Source organism: Salvelinus alpinus, chromosome 2 (assembly GCF_045679555.1).
Source record: "Salvelinus alpinus chromosome 2, SLU_Salpinus.1, whole genome shotgun sequence".
Lineage (NCBI taxonomy): Eukaryota > Metazoa > Chordata > Actinopteri > Salmoniformes > Salmonidae > Salvelinus > Salvelinus alpinus.
The window spans coordinates 30,864,770-30,886,170 of NC_092087.1; the positions used below are offsets into that span (position 1 = coordinate 30,864,770).

The following is a 21,401-nucleotide window of genomic DNA, read 5'->3' on the forward strand; positions in this document are numbered from 1 at the left end:
TGTTTGAGACAATGCATTTCTGAACATAACACACCAATTTGAAATGAGGATTTTAGACATAAAGGTTAACTTTAGCCAACAAAACACACATTTATTGTGTAACATGAAGTCCTGTGAGTGCCATCTGATTATCATCAAAGGTTAGTGATGAATTTAATCGCTATTTCTGACTTTTGTGAGCCCTCTCCTTGGCTGGAAAATGGCTGTATGGTTTTCTGTGACTAGGTGCTGACCTAACATAATTGTTTGGTGTGCTTTCGCCGTAAAGCCTATTTGAAATCGGACACTGTGGATGGATTTACAAGAAGTTTATCTTTAAAATGGTGTATAATACTTGTATGTTTGAGGAATTTTAATTTTGGGATTTCTGTTGTTTTGAATTTGGCGCCCTGCAATTTCACTGGCTGTAGCGTCCCACATATCCCAGAGAGGCTAAAGATAGGCTAGTGTTTACAGTAAGTGGCTATGTATGTAGCTGAGGCTGCTGCAGTGTACAGTCCTATCAGTGTTTGTACTGGAGTAGAGTGGCTACAGTACAATAGGCCTAAGTATCCTGCTCTGTGTTCCTCTCTAAAGAGACAGATTTGAAGTAGGAGTAAAGCCCATGGAGAGCCTCTCGGTGTGCAATATGAAGTCCTTATGTTAGGACACCCAAATCACACACACCCACTCCTTTTGTCACAAATATCACACTGGCATCTGCTCAGGTACAGTCTAAAAACGACAAGACTTTAAAGTAAGACAGCCAATGCAGATGGACTGCTGAATCAGTTTTATAGGTAGGTGGGAGCAGGGTGGTGTTGCGTCTCAAAATCTGATAGCTAGCTCACAACCGGAACACAGCAGTTTGATTTAAACACCATCTGCTTAGTTCACACACAGACTCTGCCCGTTAGTTATACTGGGCACTGATTCAGTTTCAACTTTACAACTATAACACTGGGTGTCCAGAGCCCGTCAGCAGTCCTAATTCCTGGCAGCCAATTACTCTTTAACTATATCCTGCAGGGTAAAGAGAGTCAGCTCCTTCTAACATTTACACGGCCACTGCAGTAAAAGATGTAAAACCAGGAACAAACCTCTACTACTGCTTGCCTATCCAAACCCAAGTCACAAATACCTTATTCTATTTCAGAAAACAGCTTCAAATAACCTCCACTTAAAGTCAACTCAAGAGTTTAAACACATAATGAACGGTCCATTGTCTGGCTGTGGATATTCAGTACCAGCCTTTTTGCTGTTCATTGGGCTGTTCTAAGCCCAGCCTCCAGGGGATGATGGCCAGAGTAGAGAGAGAGAAACAAATGAAGCTGGGCTGAGAAAAGAGAGAGAAACAGATGAAGCTGGGCTGAGAAAAGAGAGAGAAACCGATGAAGCTGGGCTGAGAAAAGAGAGAGAAACAGATTAAGCTGGGCTGAGAAAAGAGAGAGAAACAGATGAAGCTGGGCTGAGAAATAGAGAGAAACAGATGAAGCTGGGCTGAGAAAAGAGAGAGAAACAGATGAAGATGGGCTGAGAAAAGAGGGAGAAACAGATGAAGATGGGCTGAGAAAAGAGGGAGAAACAGATGAAGATGGGCTGAGAAAAGAGGGAGAAACAGATGAAGCTGGGCTGAGAAAAGAGAGAGAAACAAATGAAGCTGGGCTGAGAAAAGAGAAAGAAACAGATGAAGCTGGGCTGAGAAAAGAGGGCCTCTAGATCTTATAGGACGGACTCCCTACCTGCCCTACCAGCCAGTCGGATATTCTACCGCTTACCTGAGAAGCGGAGACAGGATGCTTTACATAATCGTAAGCCATTTTGTGTTAATTCAGGGGGGGGGTGGAGATATTAACCAGTCATGTCATACATAAGGGAGAAGCTCAGACTCTGGTGAACCTTGTTGCACTTGGATGCTTTGCTTGGCCTTGTGGGCAGGGGAGGAGAGGGAGGTCCATAGAAATATAATTAATAGAATAGGCTTGGAAGCATCTAACCATGGCAATTTGACTGATAAACTCATGGGTACACTCCATTGTATCACGTCAGATCAGATCTGTCTGATAACTCGCAAACACTCATGGGATAGCTAAAAAATAAAGTTTGCCAACAATATGCGGTCTTAACATTCGAAAATGTTACCAAAGGTGACATCATCCACTGAACCACCGTTCATCCTCAAAAGAGTCTGAGTTAATCTTACCAAAAACCTTAAACCTGTAGCTAATATTGACTTTTTCCCAAGGGCAAGTCTTCAATAGCTAATTCTACATTTAGCTAAGGTGTTCTGTGCCAGTAGAATCAGTATTTATGAAGTACGAAATGTGCATGAAAGTTAGCTAGCTAGCGTCTGCTTGCTGGCTGTACCCATCTCAAATCAATCCATATGAAACTAAAAGGCAGAGATGCTAACAACGCCAGTTCACACACTCAATGCTGAATACTCCCTCTAGCTAGCTAGGTGACAAACTGATCAAAAAAAGAAACGTCCCCTTTTCAGGACCCTGTCTTTCAAAGATAATTCGTAAAAATCCAAATAACTTCACAGATATTCATTGTAAAGGGTTTAAACACTGTTTCCCATGCTTGTTCAATGAACCATAAAAAATGAACATGCACCTGTGGAACGGTCGTTTAGACACCAACAGCTTACAGACGGTAGGCAATTAAGGTCACAGTTATGAAAACTCAGGACACTAAAGAGGCCTTTCTACTGATTCTGAAAAACACAAAAAGAAAGTGTGAACGTGCCTTAGGCATGCTGCAAGGAGGCAAGAGGACTGCAGTTGTGGCCAGGGCAATAAATTGCAATGTCCGTACTGTGAGATGCCTAAGACAGCGCTACAGGGAGACAGGACGGACAGCTGATCGTCCTCGCAGTGGCAGACCACGTGTAACAACACCTGCACAGGATCGGTACATCCGAACATCACACCTGCGGGACAGGTACAGGATGGCAACAATAACTGCCCGAGTTACACCAGGAACGCACAATCCCTCCATCAGTGCTCAGACTGTCCGCAATAGGCTGAGAGTGGCTGGACTGAGGGCTTGTAGGCCTGTTGTATAAGGCAGGTCCTCACCAGACATCACCGGCAACAACGTCACCTATGGGCACAAACCCACCGTCGCTGGACCAGACAGGACTGGCAAAAAGTGCTCTTCACTGACGAGTCGCGGTTTTGTCTCACCAGGGGTGATGGTCGGATTTGCGTTTATCATCGAAGGAATGAGTGTTACACCGAGGCCTGTACTCTGGAGCAGGATCAATTTTGAGGTGCAGGGTCCGTCATGATCTGGGGCGGTGTGTCACAGCATCATCGGACTGAGTTTGTCGTCATTGCAGGCAATCTCCACGCTGTGCGTTACATGGGAGACATCATCCTCACCTGGTATTGTGACACAATAACGTCCATGGTATTTTGGAATGTTAATTAAAATGATTTTAACTCACGTGGCTCATGCAATGTAATTAAGTTTTGGAAATGTCTTGAGTTGACTCATCAAATCACAGAACAGATTGAAGGGTACACTTCCTTCTTTTACTTCCTGACATGGGTATACTCAAAATAGCTGCTAGTTCACCCATTATGCTATCATTGACTTATTCATTCCATTTCTATGGGGAGGTCAACCTCAAGTGAACAACCTGCTGCCCCCAGGGATGGATCTGTTATCTTCAGATCACGGCATTTTTAAATTTTAATTTCACCTTTATTTAACCAGGTAGGCTAGTTGAAAACAAGTTCTCATTTACAACTGCGACCTGGCCAAGATAAAGCAAAGCAGTGCGACGCAAACGACCACAGAGTTACACATGAAATAAACAAGCGTACAGTCAATAACACAATAGAAAAGAAAGAAAGTATATATACAGTGTGGGCAAATGTCGTGAGGAGGTAGGCAATAAATAGGCCATAGTAGTGAAGTAATTACAATTTAGCAGATTAACACTGGAGTGATAAATGAGCAGATGATGATGTGCAAGTAGAGATACAGGTGTGCAAAAGAGCAGAAAAACAATAAAAACAATATGGGGATGAGGTAGGTAGATTGGGTGGGCTATTTACAGATGGACTATGTACAGCTGCAGCGATCAGTTAGCTGCTCAGATAGCTGATGTTTAAAGTTAGTGAGGGAAATATAAGTCTCCAGCTTCAGCGATTTTTGCAATTCGTTCCAGTCAGCAGAGAACTGGAAGGAAAGGCGGCCAAAGGAGGTGTTGGCTTTGGGGATGACCAGTGAGATATACCTGCTGGAGCGCGTGCTACGGGTGGGTGTTGTTATCGTGACCAGTGAGCTGAGATGAGGCGGAGCTTTACCTAGCATAAACGTATAGATGACCTGGAGCCAGTGGGTCTGGCGATGAATATGTAGCGAGGGCCAGCCGACTAGAGCAAACAGGTCGCAGTGGTGGGTGGTATAAGGGGCTTTGGTAACAAAACGGATGGCACTGTGATAGACTGCATCCAGTTTGCTGAGTAGAGTATTGGAAGCTATTTTGTAGATGACATCGCCGAAGTCGAGGATCGGTAGGATAGTCAGTTTTACTAGGGTAAGTTTGGTGGCAGTGAAGGAGGCTTTGTTGCGAAATAGAAAGCCGATTTTAGATTTGATTTTGGATTGGAGATGTTTAATATGAGTCTGGAAGGAGAGTTTACAGTCTAGCCAGACACCTAGATATTTGTAGTTGTTCACATATTCTAAGTCAGAACTGTCCAGGGTAGTGATGCTAGTCTGGCGGGTGCGGGCAGCGAACGGTTGAAAAGCATGCATTTGGTTTTACTAGCATTTAAGAGCAGTTGGAGGCCACGGAATGAGTGTTGTATGGCGTTGAAGCTTGTTTGGAGGTTAGTTAACACAGTTTTCAAAGAAGGGCCAGATGTATACAGAATGGTGTCGTCTGCGTAGAGGTGGATCAGGGAATCACCCGCAGCAAGAGCGACAACATTGATATATACAGAGAAAATAGTCGGCCCGAGAATTGAACCCTGTGGTACCCCCATAGAGACTGCCAGAGGTCCGGACAACAGGCCCTCTGATTTGACACACTGATCTCTATCTGCGAAGTAGTTGGTGAACCAGGCGAGGCAGTCATTTGAGAAACCAAGGTTATTGAATCTGCCGATAAGAATACCCGTGATTGACAGAGTCGAAAGCCTTGGCCAGGTCGATGAAGATGGCTGCACAGTACTGTCTTTTATCGATGGCGGTTATGATATCGTTTAGTACCCTGAGCGTGGCTGAGGTGCACCCGTGACCAGCTCGGAAACCGGATTGCACAGTGGAGAAGGTACGGTGGGATTCGAAATGGTCAGTAATCTGTTTATTAACTTGGCTTTCGAAGACTTTAGAGGCAGGGCAGGATGGATATAGGTCTATAAAAGTTGAACATTGAAGTGGGAAAGAATGGACCCATGGAAATAACGTTGAATTCAATATGAAGTCATGGACATGATATCCTCTACCCTCAACTGAACATGGAAAGTTCTATCATGTGCAGGCAGACAAAAAAAGAAAAGCCTACGGCCAGTGTACCACGGCCATAGCTAGGAGGTCTATAGGCATGTGAGGCCAAGTCGAACATCCTTCTCCAGTCATAATGAGCAGGCAGCAATATCTCCAAGGTTTTTCCTAAATCTCTCCTGGGGACTTCCTGGTCAAGGTCAAGCACAGGTTAGCTGGACAATGGTATAAAGCTGTTCTTCCTCCATCTTTATGGTTTAATTTCACCTGGCCTGGTTCTCCATCAGCACACCTGTCTGTCCCCCCACATTACACATTCAACTCTAGAGAAATACCCACTAGAGAGGACTACAGACTGACTCCATGGGTTCTGCGCTTAATGAGTATAAACAGAATTTCATTATGCTTGGAAAGCTTGTGTTTCTTTTAGGAGTTTGAGGAGTGAGGCTCTGTTTGATCCACTGTGAGATGATTATGCAGAAGGAAAATTCAAATAAAACGGAATTGAAATTAGCTGCAGTTTGACCCATACGCCTGCCATTCTATGTTGTAACACAGAGCGAGGGGTCTCCCATGTACATTGGGTCCTGTGCTGAAATGGGAGAGTGTAGTGGCCCAGTTCTCTGCTCTGTAGCACTGGAGAGTTTATGTCAAGGGGCACGTCAGGGAAATGCACACTGACAAGAGCACAGAGTAGCCCACCCAGCCTGCACCCTCCCGGGCACAGGGCTAACGCTACGCTACACACACACACACACACACACACACACACACACACACACACACACACACACACACACACACACACACACACACACACACACACACACACACACACACACACACACACACACACACACACACACACACACACACACACACACACACACACACACACACACACACACACACACACACACACACACACACACACACGTTCACAGCCGGGAAATGCTCAACACGTGCTCACACACATGAAAAAAAATTGCCTTGAGCTGAGCTCATGTCCACTCATTCAATATCATCAAAGGTCCAATGCAGCCATTTAAAAAAAAATCTCAGTATCAAATCATTTCTGGGTAACAATTACCTTACTGTTATTATTTTTGACCATTTCATTTGAAACAAACAAAACATTGTTTCTTAGAAGGGCAATTTCTCAAGGAAGAATTTAGCTAGGACTGTCTGGGAGTGGTCTGAGTAGGGAGGGGAAAACTGAAAATGAGCTGTTATTGGCAGAGGTTTGGAACTCTTTCTTATTGGTCTATTAACTAATTTACTGCATGGTGATGTCACCATGGAAGGCCAAAACTCCATCCCACCAAAATAGCTCTTACACTAAAAGGGAATTAGCATAATTTTCACAACTGCACATTACTATTCCAACCTCAGTGTGGATATATTTATAAAAACACAGGAAAATCAAGTTTTTGACTTGGCCTTTCAACCCGATTATCATGGTGTTGGTCGACATGACTAAGCAGCCGCCAGCATATCAGATAAGAGCGCTGCTCCTGCACATTCAGACTTTGAAAATCGGGTCCATTCAACATCTGGCCCGTTCATATAAGTTTTCAGTGCACCCTCCCATCTTAATTGCAGTGAAAGCAATTGCTAAACAGTGGACTGATATTCAGAAGCAGCTAGAGTGGAAGTTGAGGATTGGTAAATAAGAATATCTTGAAACACTGAGCTTAACAAAGACTCCTCCTGTACCTGCAAACATCTGCAGTTTATCTGAGTGCTGCAGCAATGCAAAAGGGATGCTCTTTCACTGGCAATACAGATCAATCCCAGATCAATTTAACTAAAGGAAGCCATAGACATTTAGCCTAGACTGTGGGTTTAAGGCATTTCATTTGACAACCACCCCCCCAGCTTTCCAAGTACTGTCAGCCTATATGAAGAAGCTGTAATGACTTTAATTATTCACCTCACACAAACCATTTGCCATGTGTTTATGCCACCTTTAAAATGTGAAGTCTTTTTTTTTTTTTTTTTTTTTAACACAGTAGACATTTGAACTAAATAGGTCCATTTGTGGCTCTGTTCTGTTATAATAGAAACACAGCTCAGCTTCCTTTTTGAGTCTTAAATGCAGCCTAACATAGAACAGAACTAATGGAGTGTAGGTGTCAGTTGATAAGTTGAAAATATTTTTACATCTTATTCAAACCACTAGAACAGAGAGTTGCTGGTGATGCTACCCTGGAGGCTGCAGTCCACTGTGCACAGAATAATTATTAATATAGGTTGCCAGGGGAAAATTAAGAGAACAACTACCATCAATCCCAAACTATTAAAGCTTTAGAAGGCAGCACATGACATTTTAGAGTAAGGAGCTGTTTGAAGAATAATTGTACCGACAAGCCTGATTTTCATATACTGCTCACTGCCAAATACAGAACAGACCAGAAACATAACAATATGAATGATTTGTGCTGTGTTATGCATATCCATCAATTCAAATATGTCTTAGCAATTCCAATTCACATCAATCATATACATACAACATTTAGAGGATGGCATGTCATCTATTAATAATTATGCAAAAGCTAAGGAGCAGTCAAGGGGGGAAGAAAAACTCAGCATGAAACCCTGCTTCTTCCTGTATGCAATCTGATACCAGTAAACATATATTATCTATATACCATAGCCCCATTTTCGTTAAATCACCATCAGATATCCAGGTTTCGATCTTCCATACTGTACTTTCGCCCAAGAGTCTAGTTGGACACCAGTAATTAAGTCTATCCTAATGTCATTACCCACATTCTCTGTATCAGGTCTACAGTGACTATGGTCTGTGCCTATGGCAGGGGTGTCAGACTCAATCCATGGAGGGCATAGTGTTTGCAGGTTTTTGTTTTTTCATTTAAATTAAGAAGTAGACAACCAGGTGTGGGGAGTTAGTTACTAATTAGTGACTAATTCATAAATCAAGACACTTAGCCCTCCGTGGAATTAGTGTGACACCTGTGGTCTATGGTCTGTCCTTCCTAGGGTTGCAAAGCTACCGGTAATTTCCCAAATTTACCGGAATCTTTAGTAAGTTTGGTAATTAACAGAAAATCTGTCAATCTATCGTAACTTGGTAATTTATACTTAAATAACTTGTAAAGAATGTAGTCATATACAGTACCAATCAAACATTTGACACACCTACTCATTCAAAGGTTTGTCTTTATTTTTACTATTTTCTATATTGTAGAATAATAGTTAAGACATCAACACTATGAAATAACACATATGGAATCATGTAATAACCAATAAAGTTGATAAATCAAAATATGTTATATTTGAGATTCTTCAAAGTAGCCACCCGTTGCCTTGATGACAGCTTTGCGCACGCTTGGCATTCTCTCAACCAGCTTCATGAGGTAGTCACCTGGAATGCATTTCAATTAACAGGTGTGCCTTGTTAAAAGTTCATTTGTGGAATTTCTTTCCTTCTTAATGCATTTGAGCCTATGTTGTGACAAGGTAGGGTTGGGTATACAGAAGATAGCCCTACTTGGTAAAAGACCAAGTCCATATTATGGTAAGAACAGTTCAAATAAGCAAAGCGAAATGACAGTCCATCATCACTTTAAGACATGAAGGTCAGTCAATCTGGAACATTTCAAGAACTTTGAAAGTTTCTTCAAATGCTGTCGCAAAAACCATCAAGCGCTATGATGAAACTGGCTCTCATGAGGACCGCCAGAGGAAAGGAAGACCCAGAGTTACCTCTGCTGCAGAGGATAAGTCAATTAGAGTTACCAACCTCAGGCAATTAACTGCATCTCAGATTGCAACCCAAATAAATACTTCAGAGTTCAAGTAACAGACATCAACTGAGACTGCGTGAATCAGGCCATAATGGTTGAATTTCTGCAAAGAAACCACTACTAAAGGACACCAATAATAAGAAGAGACCTGCTTGGGCCAAGAAACATGAGCAATGGACATTAGACCGGTGGAAATCTGTCCTGTGGTCTGATGAGTCCAAATTTGAGATTTTTGGTTCCCACTGCTGTGACTTTGTGAGACGAAGAATTGGTGAACGGATTATCTCTGCATGTGTGGTTCCCACAGTGAAGCATGGAGGAGGAGGTGTGATGGTGTGGGGGTGCTTTGCTGGTGATACTGTCTATGATTTATTTAGAATTCAAAGCACACTTAACCAGCATGGTTACCACAGCATTCTGCAGCGATACACCATCCCATCTGGTTTGCACTTAGTGGGACTACTTTGTTTTTCAACAGGACAATGACCCAAAACACACCTCCAGGCTGTGTAAGGGCTATTTGACCAATAAGGAGAGTGATGGTGTGCTGCATCAGATGACCTGGCCTCCACAATCACCTGAACTCAACCCAATTGAGATGGGTTGGGATGAGTTGGACCACAGAGTGAAGGAAAAGCAGCCAATAAGTGCTCAGCATATGTGGGAACTCCTTCAAGACCGTTGGAAAGGCATTTCAGGTGACTACTTCATGATTTATATCTGTGTCCTTATTGTCCATGAGTTTCTAGTAGATAAACCATATGGTTCAACAGTAAAAAGCCAAATTAATGATAGAAGCATCTAAAATCAACAATGGCATTATTTTCAATTAACTCTAACTCTCCCAACTATTGACTTTTTCCACAACTGGCACCAGTTTGACGCCAAAACAATGACAACAAATATATATTGACATACCATAAAACTTCAATTAATAGCCCGGGCATTAATTTGCTTAATTCACTCAACACAACAGGCACTTATTAAAGACAGGCTTCTATTTTAGCCAGATGTTTATTTCCTTAATGCACATAGCTTTTGCTCATTTGTATAGTTAATTGTTTAATACATTTCTTCATTTCCCACACTGTGTTATCATTTCAACAATGTGTCATGGTTATTTTGTCTTAGTATGGCTCTATAAAAATATTTCATGTAAAACTTTTCCTTGACAGAATAATTATTCTCCTCTTTGACTGTGTATTTTCAGCAATCTTACTTTCGCCAGCTAATTTCGCCACTGCCGATTTCTAGGGGTCTGGGCCCGGTTTCATAAAACATCTTAAACGTTTCCCTTAAGGAATCATTTTCCCTTACCTAAGGGAATTGTTTAAAGGTTGTTGTTTAAAGGTGTTTAAAGGTGTTGTATTCTTTAACATTTCTTTAAGTAATGGCATAATTTAAGGGCTTTGCGGTAGTTTGAAGGTATATACCGCAGAAAGAATCTATGGTTACCATGGAGACACCCTGATTCAGACTGAACATTTGTCAGAGATCGCATTTATTTTGGTAGAACACAATATATAACTTTTACATTTAAAACAGGAGAAACAAATTGATTCAGAAGATAATAAATTGCATTTATTTTTGTAATTTTTTACTCAACTTGTTTCTATTACTTTCCAGCATGCTAACTTAGAGTACATTTACATTTACATTTTAGTCATTTAGCAGACGCTCTTATCCAGAGCGACTTAGAGTAGGTAGTTAGCTAGCTTTGTAGCTATGGATTGTGCACTTTCCATTGTTTAGCTAAGTAGCTAGCTAGCTGGTGGATGTTTTCCTTTTAAACCAAAACCAGAGGAAAGCAACATCCACCTCCACAAAAGCGGTTTAGATTTATATCCATACTGAATGAAAATGCACTATCCAATCAGGGGGGCCCTGATTGGTGTCACACTTTTGCCCCAGCCCCAGCTAAAACACCTGACTCCAATAATCAACTAATCATGATCTTCAGTTAAAAATGCAATTAGTTTAAATCAGGTGTGTTTGCTAGGGATGGGGGAAACGTGTGACACCAATCAGGCCTCCGAGGACTGGAATTGCCCAGACCTGGTGTAGAGAATCACTGTACCATCTAAACCGCTGTGAAATATATTTTCCATAACCAAAAATATAGTATTTTCAGCTGTTTGAAGCTGGTGTACAAAACCGAAAGTAAGACGCAAAAATGAAAATTAAGAACAGGGAGCATAGAAACAGCTCACATAGAACAGAACTACCGCTTCTTAGACTTGCTTTCAATGAGAATGACATATCTATGTGCATTTGGTCGGGTTGCCCAAAAAGCTTTAAGGGACCTCATGGGCACCCTTAACTTTCATTTAATATAAGGAAATTCGCATTAAAATGTTTTGTGCAACTGACTTAAAGTTAAGGAAACTTTAAGGGGAAAATTAACTTTTATGCAACCAGGCCCTGTTCTCCCGAAGTTGTTGACTGTTTTGTGCTTGCCAATTAGCTAGCAGTCTCTTACTGGCGATAAAAATGATTGACCTAATTTTTTCTGATTCATTACTGAATTATTTAATGTAACAAATCAAACATTAAACCTCGTAAACAATTCATGGTAATCTCGTAAATAATTCATTTAGACCAGACGATTATTTGAAGCGCGCATTTATTTTCAGAAATGTATGCCATTGCCGGGCTATTAAAAAGTGCATTTAATTTAAGTTTTCAGGTATAATAAATACAAGTGTGTACACACACACACACACACACACACACACACACACACACACACACACACACACACACACGCTGAAACCCTCATATTGAACACCAAAGATATTCACTAAGTTTGTGGTTTATATTTAGGATAATGTTTTACAGCTTTGTCATTCTATTTGTTTATTTAAGTGTCTAATTATTTCATATTTTACATGTGATAAGGCCACACTGAGGGCCAGAGATAATTAGACACTTGTGATAATCTGAAGTACCCAAAAGGACCACTAGAGGTGATAGATTAAATACCAAAATTCTTGTAGTTAAAAGTTTCAAATAATATACCCTCCCTTTGCAACCCTAGTCCTACCTATAATTCATACACTTCATATAGTCGGTCCTACCTATACGCCGTTGCAGTCTGTCCTACCTATAATTCATATAGTCGGTCCTACCTATAATTCATATGGTCTGTCCTACCTACACGTCATTCAGTCTGTCCTACCTATAAGGCATGCAGTCTGTCCTACCTATAAGGCATGCAGTCTGTCCTACCTATAAGGCATGCAGTCTGTCCTACCTATAAGGCATGCAGTCTGTCCTACCTATAAGGCATGCAGTCTGTCCTACCTATACTTCATGCCGGTGCGTATGCTCTGGTCGCTGGACGTGGGCTGGCTCTGGACAGTGACCTGTCCAAGGCTACGGGCCACCATGGCCACAGCCCTGAACTTGCTGCGGGTGCCTGTGTTGGGGCTGTTGGCATTCTGGCGGTGGTTGAGCCGTTCCTCTGTGCTGCGGCTCACGCCTCCACGATTGTGATCCGTACACACTAACGACACCTGCATCCTGGCTGGGACTGGGAGCCACCTGGAATGGCTTAAGGTGCTCTGGTTAGAGCTTGTGGTGGGTCAGTCTGTACGACAAGATGCCTCGACAAGACGTCTGGACAGTCTCTTGGTCAGGTCAAGCTATCTGTGCACAGAGCACACCAACACCCACAGCTGTCAGTGTCAGGGTGGGCAGCTATGTCAGCAGAGAAAAGGAGAGGAGCGAGGAGAGTTGTCTCCTACAGAGGGTGTCCTGCTTCAACACTGCCTCAGCCTGTGTGCTCTGTCTTCTACAGAAAACAACAACGGCCGCTGTAGACTGCAGGCACATGAACACCGTCCCGGTCCCGGCACAGACACAAAAACAGACGAAGACGCGCCCTCCAAAAAAAGTACAGCGTCCCATGAAAAGTGAAGCAGTTTAATGAATCTCCCTTTGCAGTCTTGACTGGCTTATTCTCGACTCATCCGTCTGTATCACTTACGCTTTCTGTAGGAATCAGAGGCTGACAGGCAGATTTAGTCGTCCTGCAATTTCCTTTTAATCTGGAGCTCAGTGCTACAGATAACACCTCGCGCTGCAAAGATCTGAGACTGGAGACATCAGCACAAAGAGACAGAGGCAGGAGGATATGAACTATTCCAGGAGGTAAAATTCTGTTCCTTTACAATAAGTCCCCAGCAACAGCTGTCCTGGTTGTGTGAATACTCAGCAGCTCTGTGTGTCAATCAGAGGGCAACCTCTCATTCAGACTCCCATCCCTCCCGGATTAAACTTACATGTGTATACCTCGCGCATGGTAAAGAGGCAGAGTGAGCACAGGCAAGAGAAGAGGAGAAAGAGAAAGGGAGGGAGGGATATGGAGAGATGCTATGGAGAGGAATATTGAGAGAGCTACAGTAGAGAGTGCGGGAGAGATAGAGGGGGGGTGAAGAGATGAGGGGGCCAAGAGAGGGAGACTCTCAGTGTCTACAGCTGCTGTCATAAGAGAGGCTGGCTAGTGTATTTTTAATCCACTTCTCATCTACTTCCCTGCTCTAGCATGGCTAAGTCACTGTGGCAGAGTGTAGGCCTTCTTCATGGTGGTCCAGCGTGGTCCAGTCAGGTTCAGTGTGGTCCAGTCAGGTTCAGTCAGGTTTAGGGTTGTCCAGTTCAGGTCCAGTGTGATCCAGTCAAGCCCGGTAGTCCAGTGTGCGGCAAGTAGTTAAACTTGGTCGAGTCAGATGAGCGAGGCTCAGGAGTAGGCTGAATGCTCAGTGCTGCAGAATGGCCACTGGCCCCAGACCAGGGGACTGCTCTCACATGGGTTGGGCAACGGGGCATGAAATATTTATTATGTAACTTTATCTGCCCTGATGCATGTCTAAGCCAGGAGTGTCACAGGCGCATTACAGCTGAGTTCGCTGCATTGTTGTCTCTCCCCAGATCCCACTCAAACATGGCAACCGCCATTAACTGAAAATAAATTATTCTGGGCATATTTATTCATTTGAATCATTTCATTACATCAGTAAGAATGAATAACAATACAGAGATAGAACATAGCCTGTATTCAATTACTGCTTGCATAAGGTGTTACAGGCCCAATGCAGCTGTTTTTATACCTATATCAAATCATTTTGGGGTAACAATTAAGTACCTTACTGCAATAGACTGCCATTAAAATGGGCAAGAAATGTAGCAAAAAAACTATCTCAAGCAAGAATTTTACTAGGACTGTCTGGGAGTGGTCTGAGTGGGGAGGGGGGGGGAACTAGCCGCTATTAGCAGAGAGGTTTGGAACTCTTATTGATCTATAAGGTATATACGTATATATCTTATACCGGGATATTTTGAAATACCCACGGGATGGTTTTCATATACCGCTGAAACCATTTGACATGTTTGAATACATTGGACTATTTGTAGCTACTTTTTAATTAAATATCTGCAGACAACTTTTGCAATATGCTAGGAGATAAAGCAGATAGCGGTTTTCATTTAGTCTGACATTATTTTTCACTATGAAGCTCACCGTAGTTCCCCAGAACAGCAGTTAATCATGTGTTCATTGTAAAGTCAATAGAGTTCTAAATCTATCGGTGAGTCTCTCCATGTTGAGCATTCTGGTAATAAGACGTCCAATAGGATAATTTTTTTGTGTTTTAGCGCTCCCTTGTGTGCTATACCGTAAATCCCGAGTTGGCAGAAGAACGGTATGATGGCATGAAAATCGGTATAACGCCCCCAAAAAATGGTTGACTGAAAGAAGTCTGTTCTTTCGACCAATCGATTGGTAGACATTTTTAAAAGTGTATTTTCACACAAACACACTATTTGTTTTAATAAAACTATATGTTTGTCTGATGCCGTTTGATGAAATAACGCACAAATTACTCAAGAGTGGGTCAGAGATCAAGATAACCAGAAAATAAAAACCTTAACCTGACCAACCATCCTCTTCCCGCTCCTGCTGGCTTTCGCAGACTCTGCTATTACTCTCCTGAAGTAGCCGGTAATAGGCTAAACGAGGAGTCGGCAACCTTTCTCATGTGGAATGGCAATTTATCTCACCATTTCTACCAATCTGCATGCCAGTTATGGTTTTCAAATGCACATTTTCGTAGAACAGTTTCATTTAATGTATAATAACGCCTTCATATCAAAATTAGTCATGTGGTTAATCAAAATGATATTCAAATCTAAATTAAATTTATACAAGCCTAAAAAAGAGCTACTATTGTCATTGGAAACTATGTAAATTATTTATATATATATCGAGAGAGCGAGAGAGAGAGCGCGAGGCCCCTTTTTCAGGACCCTGTCTTTCAAGGATAATTCATAAAAATCCAAATAACTTCACAGATCTTCATTGTAAAGGGTTTAAATACTGTTTCCCATGCTTCTTCAATGAACCATAAACAATTAAGGAACATGCACCTGTGGAACGGTCGTTAAGACACTAACAGCTTACAGACGGTAGGCAATTAAGGTCACAGTTATGTCATGACGTTGCCCTCTTTGGGTACAGCAAGCCCCATCCCCCTCTCCCTGCCTCCTACAACTAGGCTGCTGTGGTCAGAGAGAGGTCATAAATTCCTGAGGAGATGATCTCCTCATGGCCACAGTATAGAGATAGAGTGAAGTTTCATAGAGAACAAAGGAATTTCTTCCACCTCACAGAACTTGAGGTCCGAACAACATTTATGTTCCGGAGAAGGTAAAAAAGATTGGTGAAGAATCCAGCTACGAACTGGTCCGTTGTTACAACTTGGGGAAGCTCATGGGAGACGGTGCGGCCACATTACCATAACGCTGTTTATATAATAGACTCAGATATGAGGTTTACATCTAATCGTTGTATAAGATGAATGAGTGAGGATGATACTGTTTGTAAAATTGTGTAATGTGATTTTGAACTGTTTAATGAAGGAAACTCCAATTCCCTTTTGAGTTTAACTAAATCAAAGGCCCGCCCATGAGCACAGTTATGGTCGGGCATCCTGGGACAGGCCCTTTTCTACCCTTCCGAATAAAACCCCCACTCGGGTTTTCTATCACCAGACCATGTTTCTCTCAATCACGAGAGGACAAAGGTTGCAGACCAGCTTACCTCGATAAAGAGAGGGCCAAGGTTTGAGACCAGACTGCTGAATCTTTTAACCATCCCACGTGGTTAAACTCTTAGACTATCGATACCGACAGAATAAGAACAAGTCTTTGATATTAATTACTAGTCTGCAGCTAGGAATTCGGTATCATTGAACGCAAAGAACGACAACTGCCGAAACACCTATCCATAACGACATGAATGAATGTCACTCTGAACTATCCACTCTAACCACGACAGAGAGAGCGAGAGAGACAGAGGACGGAAACTCTCCAACAGAAACTAACTTTTCAGCAGAGATCCCGACGACACACTGAGTATATGGATCTGCATGGAGGAATGGGCCAAAATACCAGCAACAGTGTGTGAAAACCTTGTGAAGACTTACAGAAAACGTTTGACCTCTGTCATTGCCAACAAAGGGTATATAACAAAGTATTGAGATAAACTTTTGTTATTGACCAAATACTTATTTTCCACCATAATTTGCAAATAAATTCATTAAAAATCCTACAATGTGATTTTCTGGATTTCTTTTTCTCATTTTGTCTGTCATAGTTGAAGTGTACATATGATGAAAATTACAGGCCTCTCTCATCTTTTTAAGTGGGAGAACTTGCACAATTGGTGGCTGACTAAATACTTTTTTGCTCCACTGTATATATATCAGTTGAAGTCGGAAGCTTACATGCACTTAGGTTGGAGTCATTAAAACTCGTTTTTCAACCACTCCACAAATTTCTTGTAAACAAACTATAGTTTTGGCAAGTCGGTTAGGACATCTACTTCGTGCATGACACAAGTGATTTTCCCAACAATTGTTTACAGACAGATTATTTCACTTATAATTCACAGCATCACATTTCCAGTGGGTCAGAAGTTCACATACACTAAGTTGACTATGCCTTTAAACAGCTTGGAAAATTCCAGAAAATTATGTCATGGCTTTAGAAGCTTCTGATAGGCTAATTGACATCATTTCAGGCAATTGGAGGTGTACCTGTGGATGTATTTCAAGGCCTACCTTCAAACTCAGTGCCTCTTTGCTTGACATCATGGGAAAATCAAAAGAAATCAGCCAAGACCTCAGAAAAAAATTGTAGACCTCCACAAGTCTGGTTCATCCTTGGGAGCAATTTCCAAACGCCTAAAGGTACCACGTTCATCTGTACAAACAATAGTGTGCAAGTATAAACTCCATGGGACCACGCAGCCGTCATACCGCTCAGGAAGGAGACACCTTCTGTCTACTAGAGATGAACGCACTTTGGTGCGAAAAGTGCAACTCAATCCCAGAACAACAGCAAAAAAAAGCCAGACTACGGTTTGCAACTTCACATGGGGACAAAGATTGTACTTTTTGGGCAAAATGTCCGCTGGTCTGATAAAACAAAAATAGAAGTGTTTGGCCATAATGACCATCATTATGGAGGAAAAAGGGGGGAGGCTTGCAAGCTGAAGAACTCCACCCCAACCGTGAAGCACGGGGGTGGCAGCATCATGTTGGGGTGCTTTGCTGCAGGAGGGACTAGTGCACTTCACAAAATAGATGGCATCATGAGGCAGGAGAATTACGTGGATATATTGAAGCAACATCTCAAGACATCAGTCAGGAAGTTCAAGCTTGGTCGCAAATGGGTCTTCCAAATGGATAATGACCCCAAGCATACTTCCAAAGTTGTTGAAAATTGGCTTAAGGACAACAAAGTCAAGGTATTGGAGTGGCCATCACAAAGCCCTGACCTCAAGCCTATAGAAAATGTGTGGGGCAGAACTGAAAAAGCCTGTGTGAGCAAGGAGGCCTACAAACCTGACTCAGTTACACCAGCTCTGTCAGGAGGAATGGGCCAAAATTCACCCAACTTATTGTGGGAAGCTTGTGGAAGGCTACCCGAAACGTTTGACCCAAGTTAAACAATTTAAAGGCAATGCTACCAAATACTAATTGTGTGTATGTAAACTTCTGACCACTGGGAATGTGATGAAATAAATAAAAGCTGAAATAAATCACTCTACTATTATTCTGACATTTCACATTCTTAAAATAAAGTGGTGATCCTAACTGACCTAAGACAGAGAATTTTTACTAGGATTAAATGTCAGGAATTGTGAAAAACTGAGTTTAAATGTATTTGGCTAAGGTGTATGTAAACTTTCGACTTCAACTGTATATATATATATATATATATATATATATACATACATACACACAACTGTTCAAAAGTTTGGGGTCACTTAGAAATGTCCTTGCTTTTGAAAGAAAGGCACATTTTTTGTCCATTAAAATAACATCAAATTGATCAGAAATACAGTGTAGACATTGTTAATGTTGTAAATGACTATTGTAGCTGGAAATGGCAGATTTTAATGGAATATCTACATAGGGGTACAGAGGCCATTATCAGCAATCATCACTCTTGTGTTCCAATGGCACGCTGTGTTAGCTAATCCAAGTTTATCATTATAAAAGGCTAATTTGATCATTATAAAACCCTTTTGCAATTATGTTAGCACAGCTGAAAACTGTTGTCCTGATTAAAGAAGCAAAATAACCGGGCCTTCTTTAGACTAGTTGAGTATCTGGAGCATCAGCATTTGTGGGTTCGATTACAGGCTCAACATGGCTGGAAACAAAGACCTTTCTTCTGAAATTCGTCAGTCTATTCTTGTTCTGAGAAATGAAGGCTATTCCACGTGAGAAATTACCAAGAACCTGAAGATCTTATATAACACTGTGTACTACTCCCTTCAAAGAACAGTGCAAACTGGCTCTAACCAGAATAGAAAGAGTGGGAGGCCCCTGTGCACAACTGAGCAAGAGGACAAGTACATTAGTGTCTAGTTTGAGAAACAGACACCTCACAAATCCTCAACCGGCAGCTTCATTAAATAGTACCTGCAAAACACCAGTCTCAACGTCAATAGTGAAGAGACGACTCCAGGATGCTGGCCTTCTAGGTAGAGTTGCAAAGAAAAAGCCATATCTTAGACTGGCCAATAAAAATAAAAGATTACGATGGGCAAAAGAACACAGACACTGGACAGAGGAAGATTGGAAAAAAGTGTTATGGACAGGCAAATCTAAGTTTGAGGTGTTTGGATCACAAAGAACATTCGTGAGACACAGATTTTTTTTTAAATATGCTGGAGGAGTGCTTGACGACATCTGTCAAGCATGGTGGAGGCAATGTGATGGTCTGGAGGTGCTTGGTGGTGGTAAAGTGGGCGATTTGTACAGGGTAAAAGGGATATTGAAGAAGGAAGGCTATCACTCCATTTTGCAACACCATGCCATACCCTGCGGACGGCACTTAATTATTGGAGCCAATTTCCTCCTACAACAGGACAATGACCCAAAGCACAGCTCCAAACTATGCAAGAACTATTTAGGGAAGAAGCAGTCAGCTGGTATTCCGTCTATAATGGAGTGGCCACCACAGTCACAGGATCTCAACCCTATTGAGCTGTTGTGGGAGCAGCTTGACCGTATGGTTCATAAGAAGTGCTCATCAAGCCAATCCAAATTGACAACTAGAATGCCAAAAGTCTGCAAGGCTGTAATTGCTGCAAATGGAGGATTCTTTGATGAAAGTAAAGTTTGAGGGACACAATTATTATAATTTTTTTAATTTAAAAAAATGTATAACCCTGTCAACATCTTGACTATATTTCCTATTCATTTTGGAATGAATTTCATGTATGTTTTCATGGAAAACAAGGACATTTCTAAGTGACCCCAAACTTTGGACGGTAACGTAAACTCACGTAAAGTCGTACATCGCCTTGGTCCGTACAATTGCCCTTATTTTAGCGCCCCCAAAACATAATACTTCCAGATCAACTGTAATGTCAATACCATTGTAAAGCACAATTTCTCCCCTTTCCAACAAAATCAATTACATGATCTAAACACTGCCCGTTTCCTCATAATTCAAGCAGGCAATGAGCCACGTCGGGTCTTTTTAAAAATGGCGGGTGGGGAAGCGAAACTAATGCGAGATAGTGAGAAGGACAGATGTCGTGTGGGAAAATTGCTTTGTTCACTCGATCTGTCCAACTTAACACCTTATCGCCTCTAAAATGTAAATAAAACACTATAAAGAGTTTATATAATGTGTCATTACATACCTATTTGAAGGTTTGTGTCGAATTTGAATCGGGTTTTTAGGGCGGCGCTAAAGTGATCTTAGAAGTAAACAGCGGCTTTGAGAATGATGATCGCATGCAATGATGACGAAAAAAATGACTAGGTATCCCCCCTTACCCCGTCACTGTCCATTTCTTGTTTTTAAACGATGAGAGAAGTGCTACACCTGGTGGAGAGAAATTGTAAGACAGAAATAGTTGCTTTATGCGTGCTGTACGTTACGACATGACACGTCAAGATGTAACGGAGGGTCAGTTTTTTCAACTTTTCTCCAATACTATAGAGCCATTACCATGTCGATCAACGCTTGAATAGAAACCTAGTTCACACCCCCGATTTTGAAGTCAACCCAGTCACTACAGTCCCATTAGTTTTCTTTGTAGCCTCGTTTGAATGTCGCATGTTACGCACATTTGTACGGAATGGGGTGAGTTTACATTAGTGCTCTAAAAACACGTTTCTAAAAACATGTTTTCACTTTGTCAATATGGGATATTGTGTAGATTGATGAGGAAATTGTTTTATTACATTTTAGAATAAGGCTGTAATGTAACAAAATGTGGAAAAAGTCAAGGAGGCTGAATACATTGCGAAAGCACTGTATATGCTTTATAATGCTTTTGAATGACACTTCCGGATTTAGTGGGAAATACCCGGGTTACCTGGTGGAAAAGTGATTTATTCTTGGGATGGAACATTTGTAAAATATCAGGAAAATATTCAACCCTAGTCTTATCCTGGAGGAGCCTCAGTGATGCTAAACACAAGCAGGCAGAAGAGGGGATGTTCTGCGGGGAAGGGACAGATTATTCTGGTCCCTCTTTCTTTTCTACCCTTGGATTAGCACCAGGCGTATTCCCCGGCCTGTGTAGTTCAGGTCAGCGCCGCACACCTTGTTACATCAGGCTTCACGCTGAATGCTCCGCAGGTCTGTCAACTCTCATGT

At 41.8% G+C, this 21,401-nt stretch overlaps 1 protein-coding gene across 13 annotated transcripts in view; it reads right to left on the reverse strand.

Annotated features, from left to right (window-relative positions):
* The window catches only part of LOC139558805 (voltage-gated potassium channel subunit beta-2), a 147,342-nt gene that overhangs the window by 35,277 nt on the left and 90,664 nt on the right, over nt 1-21,401 (reverse strand). The window contains exon 1 of one of the 13 annotated variants that reach the window (XM_071374267.1): nt 12,519-13,566. The exons of the other annotated variants lie outside the window; for them this stretch is intronic. Coding sequence (XP_071230368.1) covers nt 12,519-12,736 — 218 coding nt within the window. The 5' untranslated portion in view covers nt 12,737-13,566. Of the gene's footprint in view, nt 1-12,518; nt 13,567-21,401 lie in introns of those variants that run through there. 13 annotated transcript variants of the gene reach the window in all.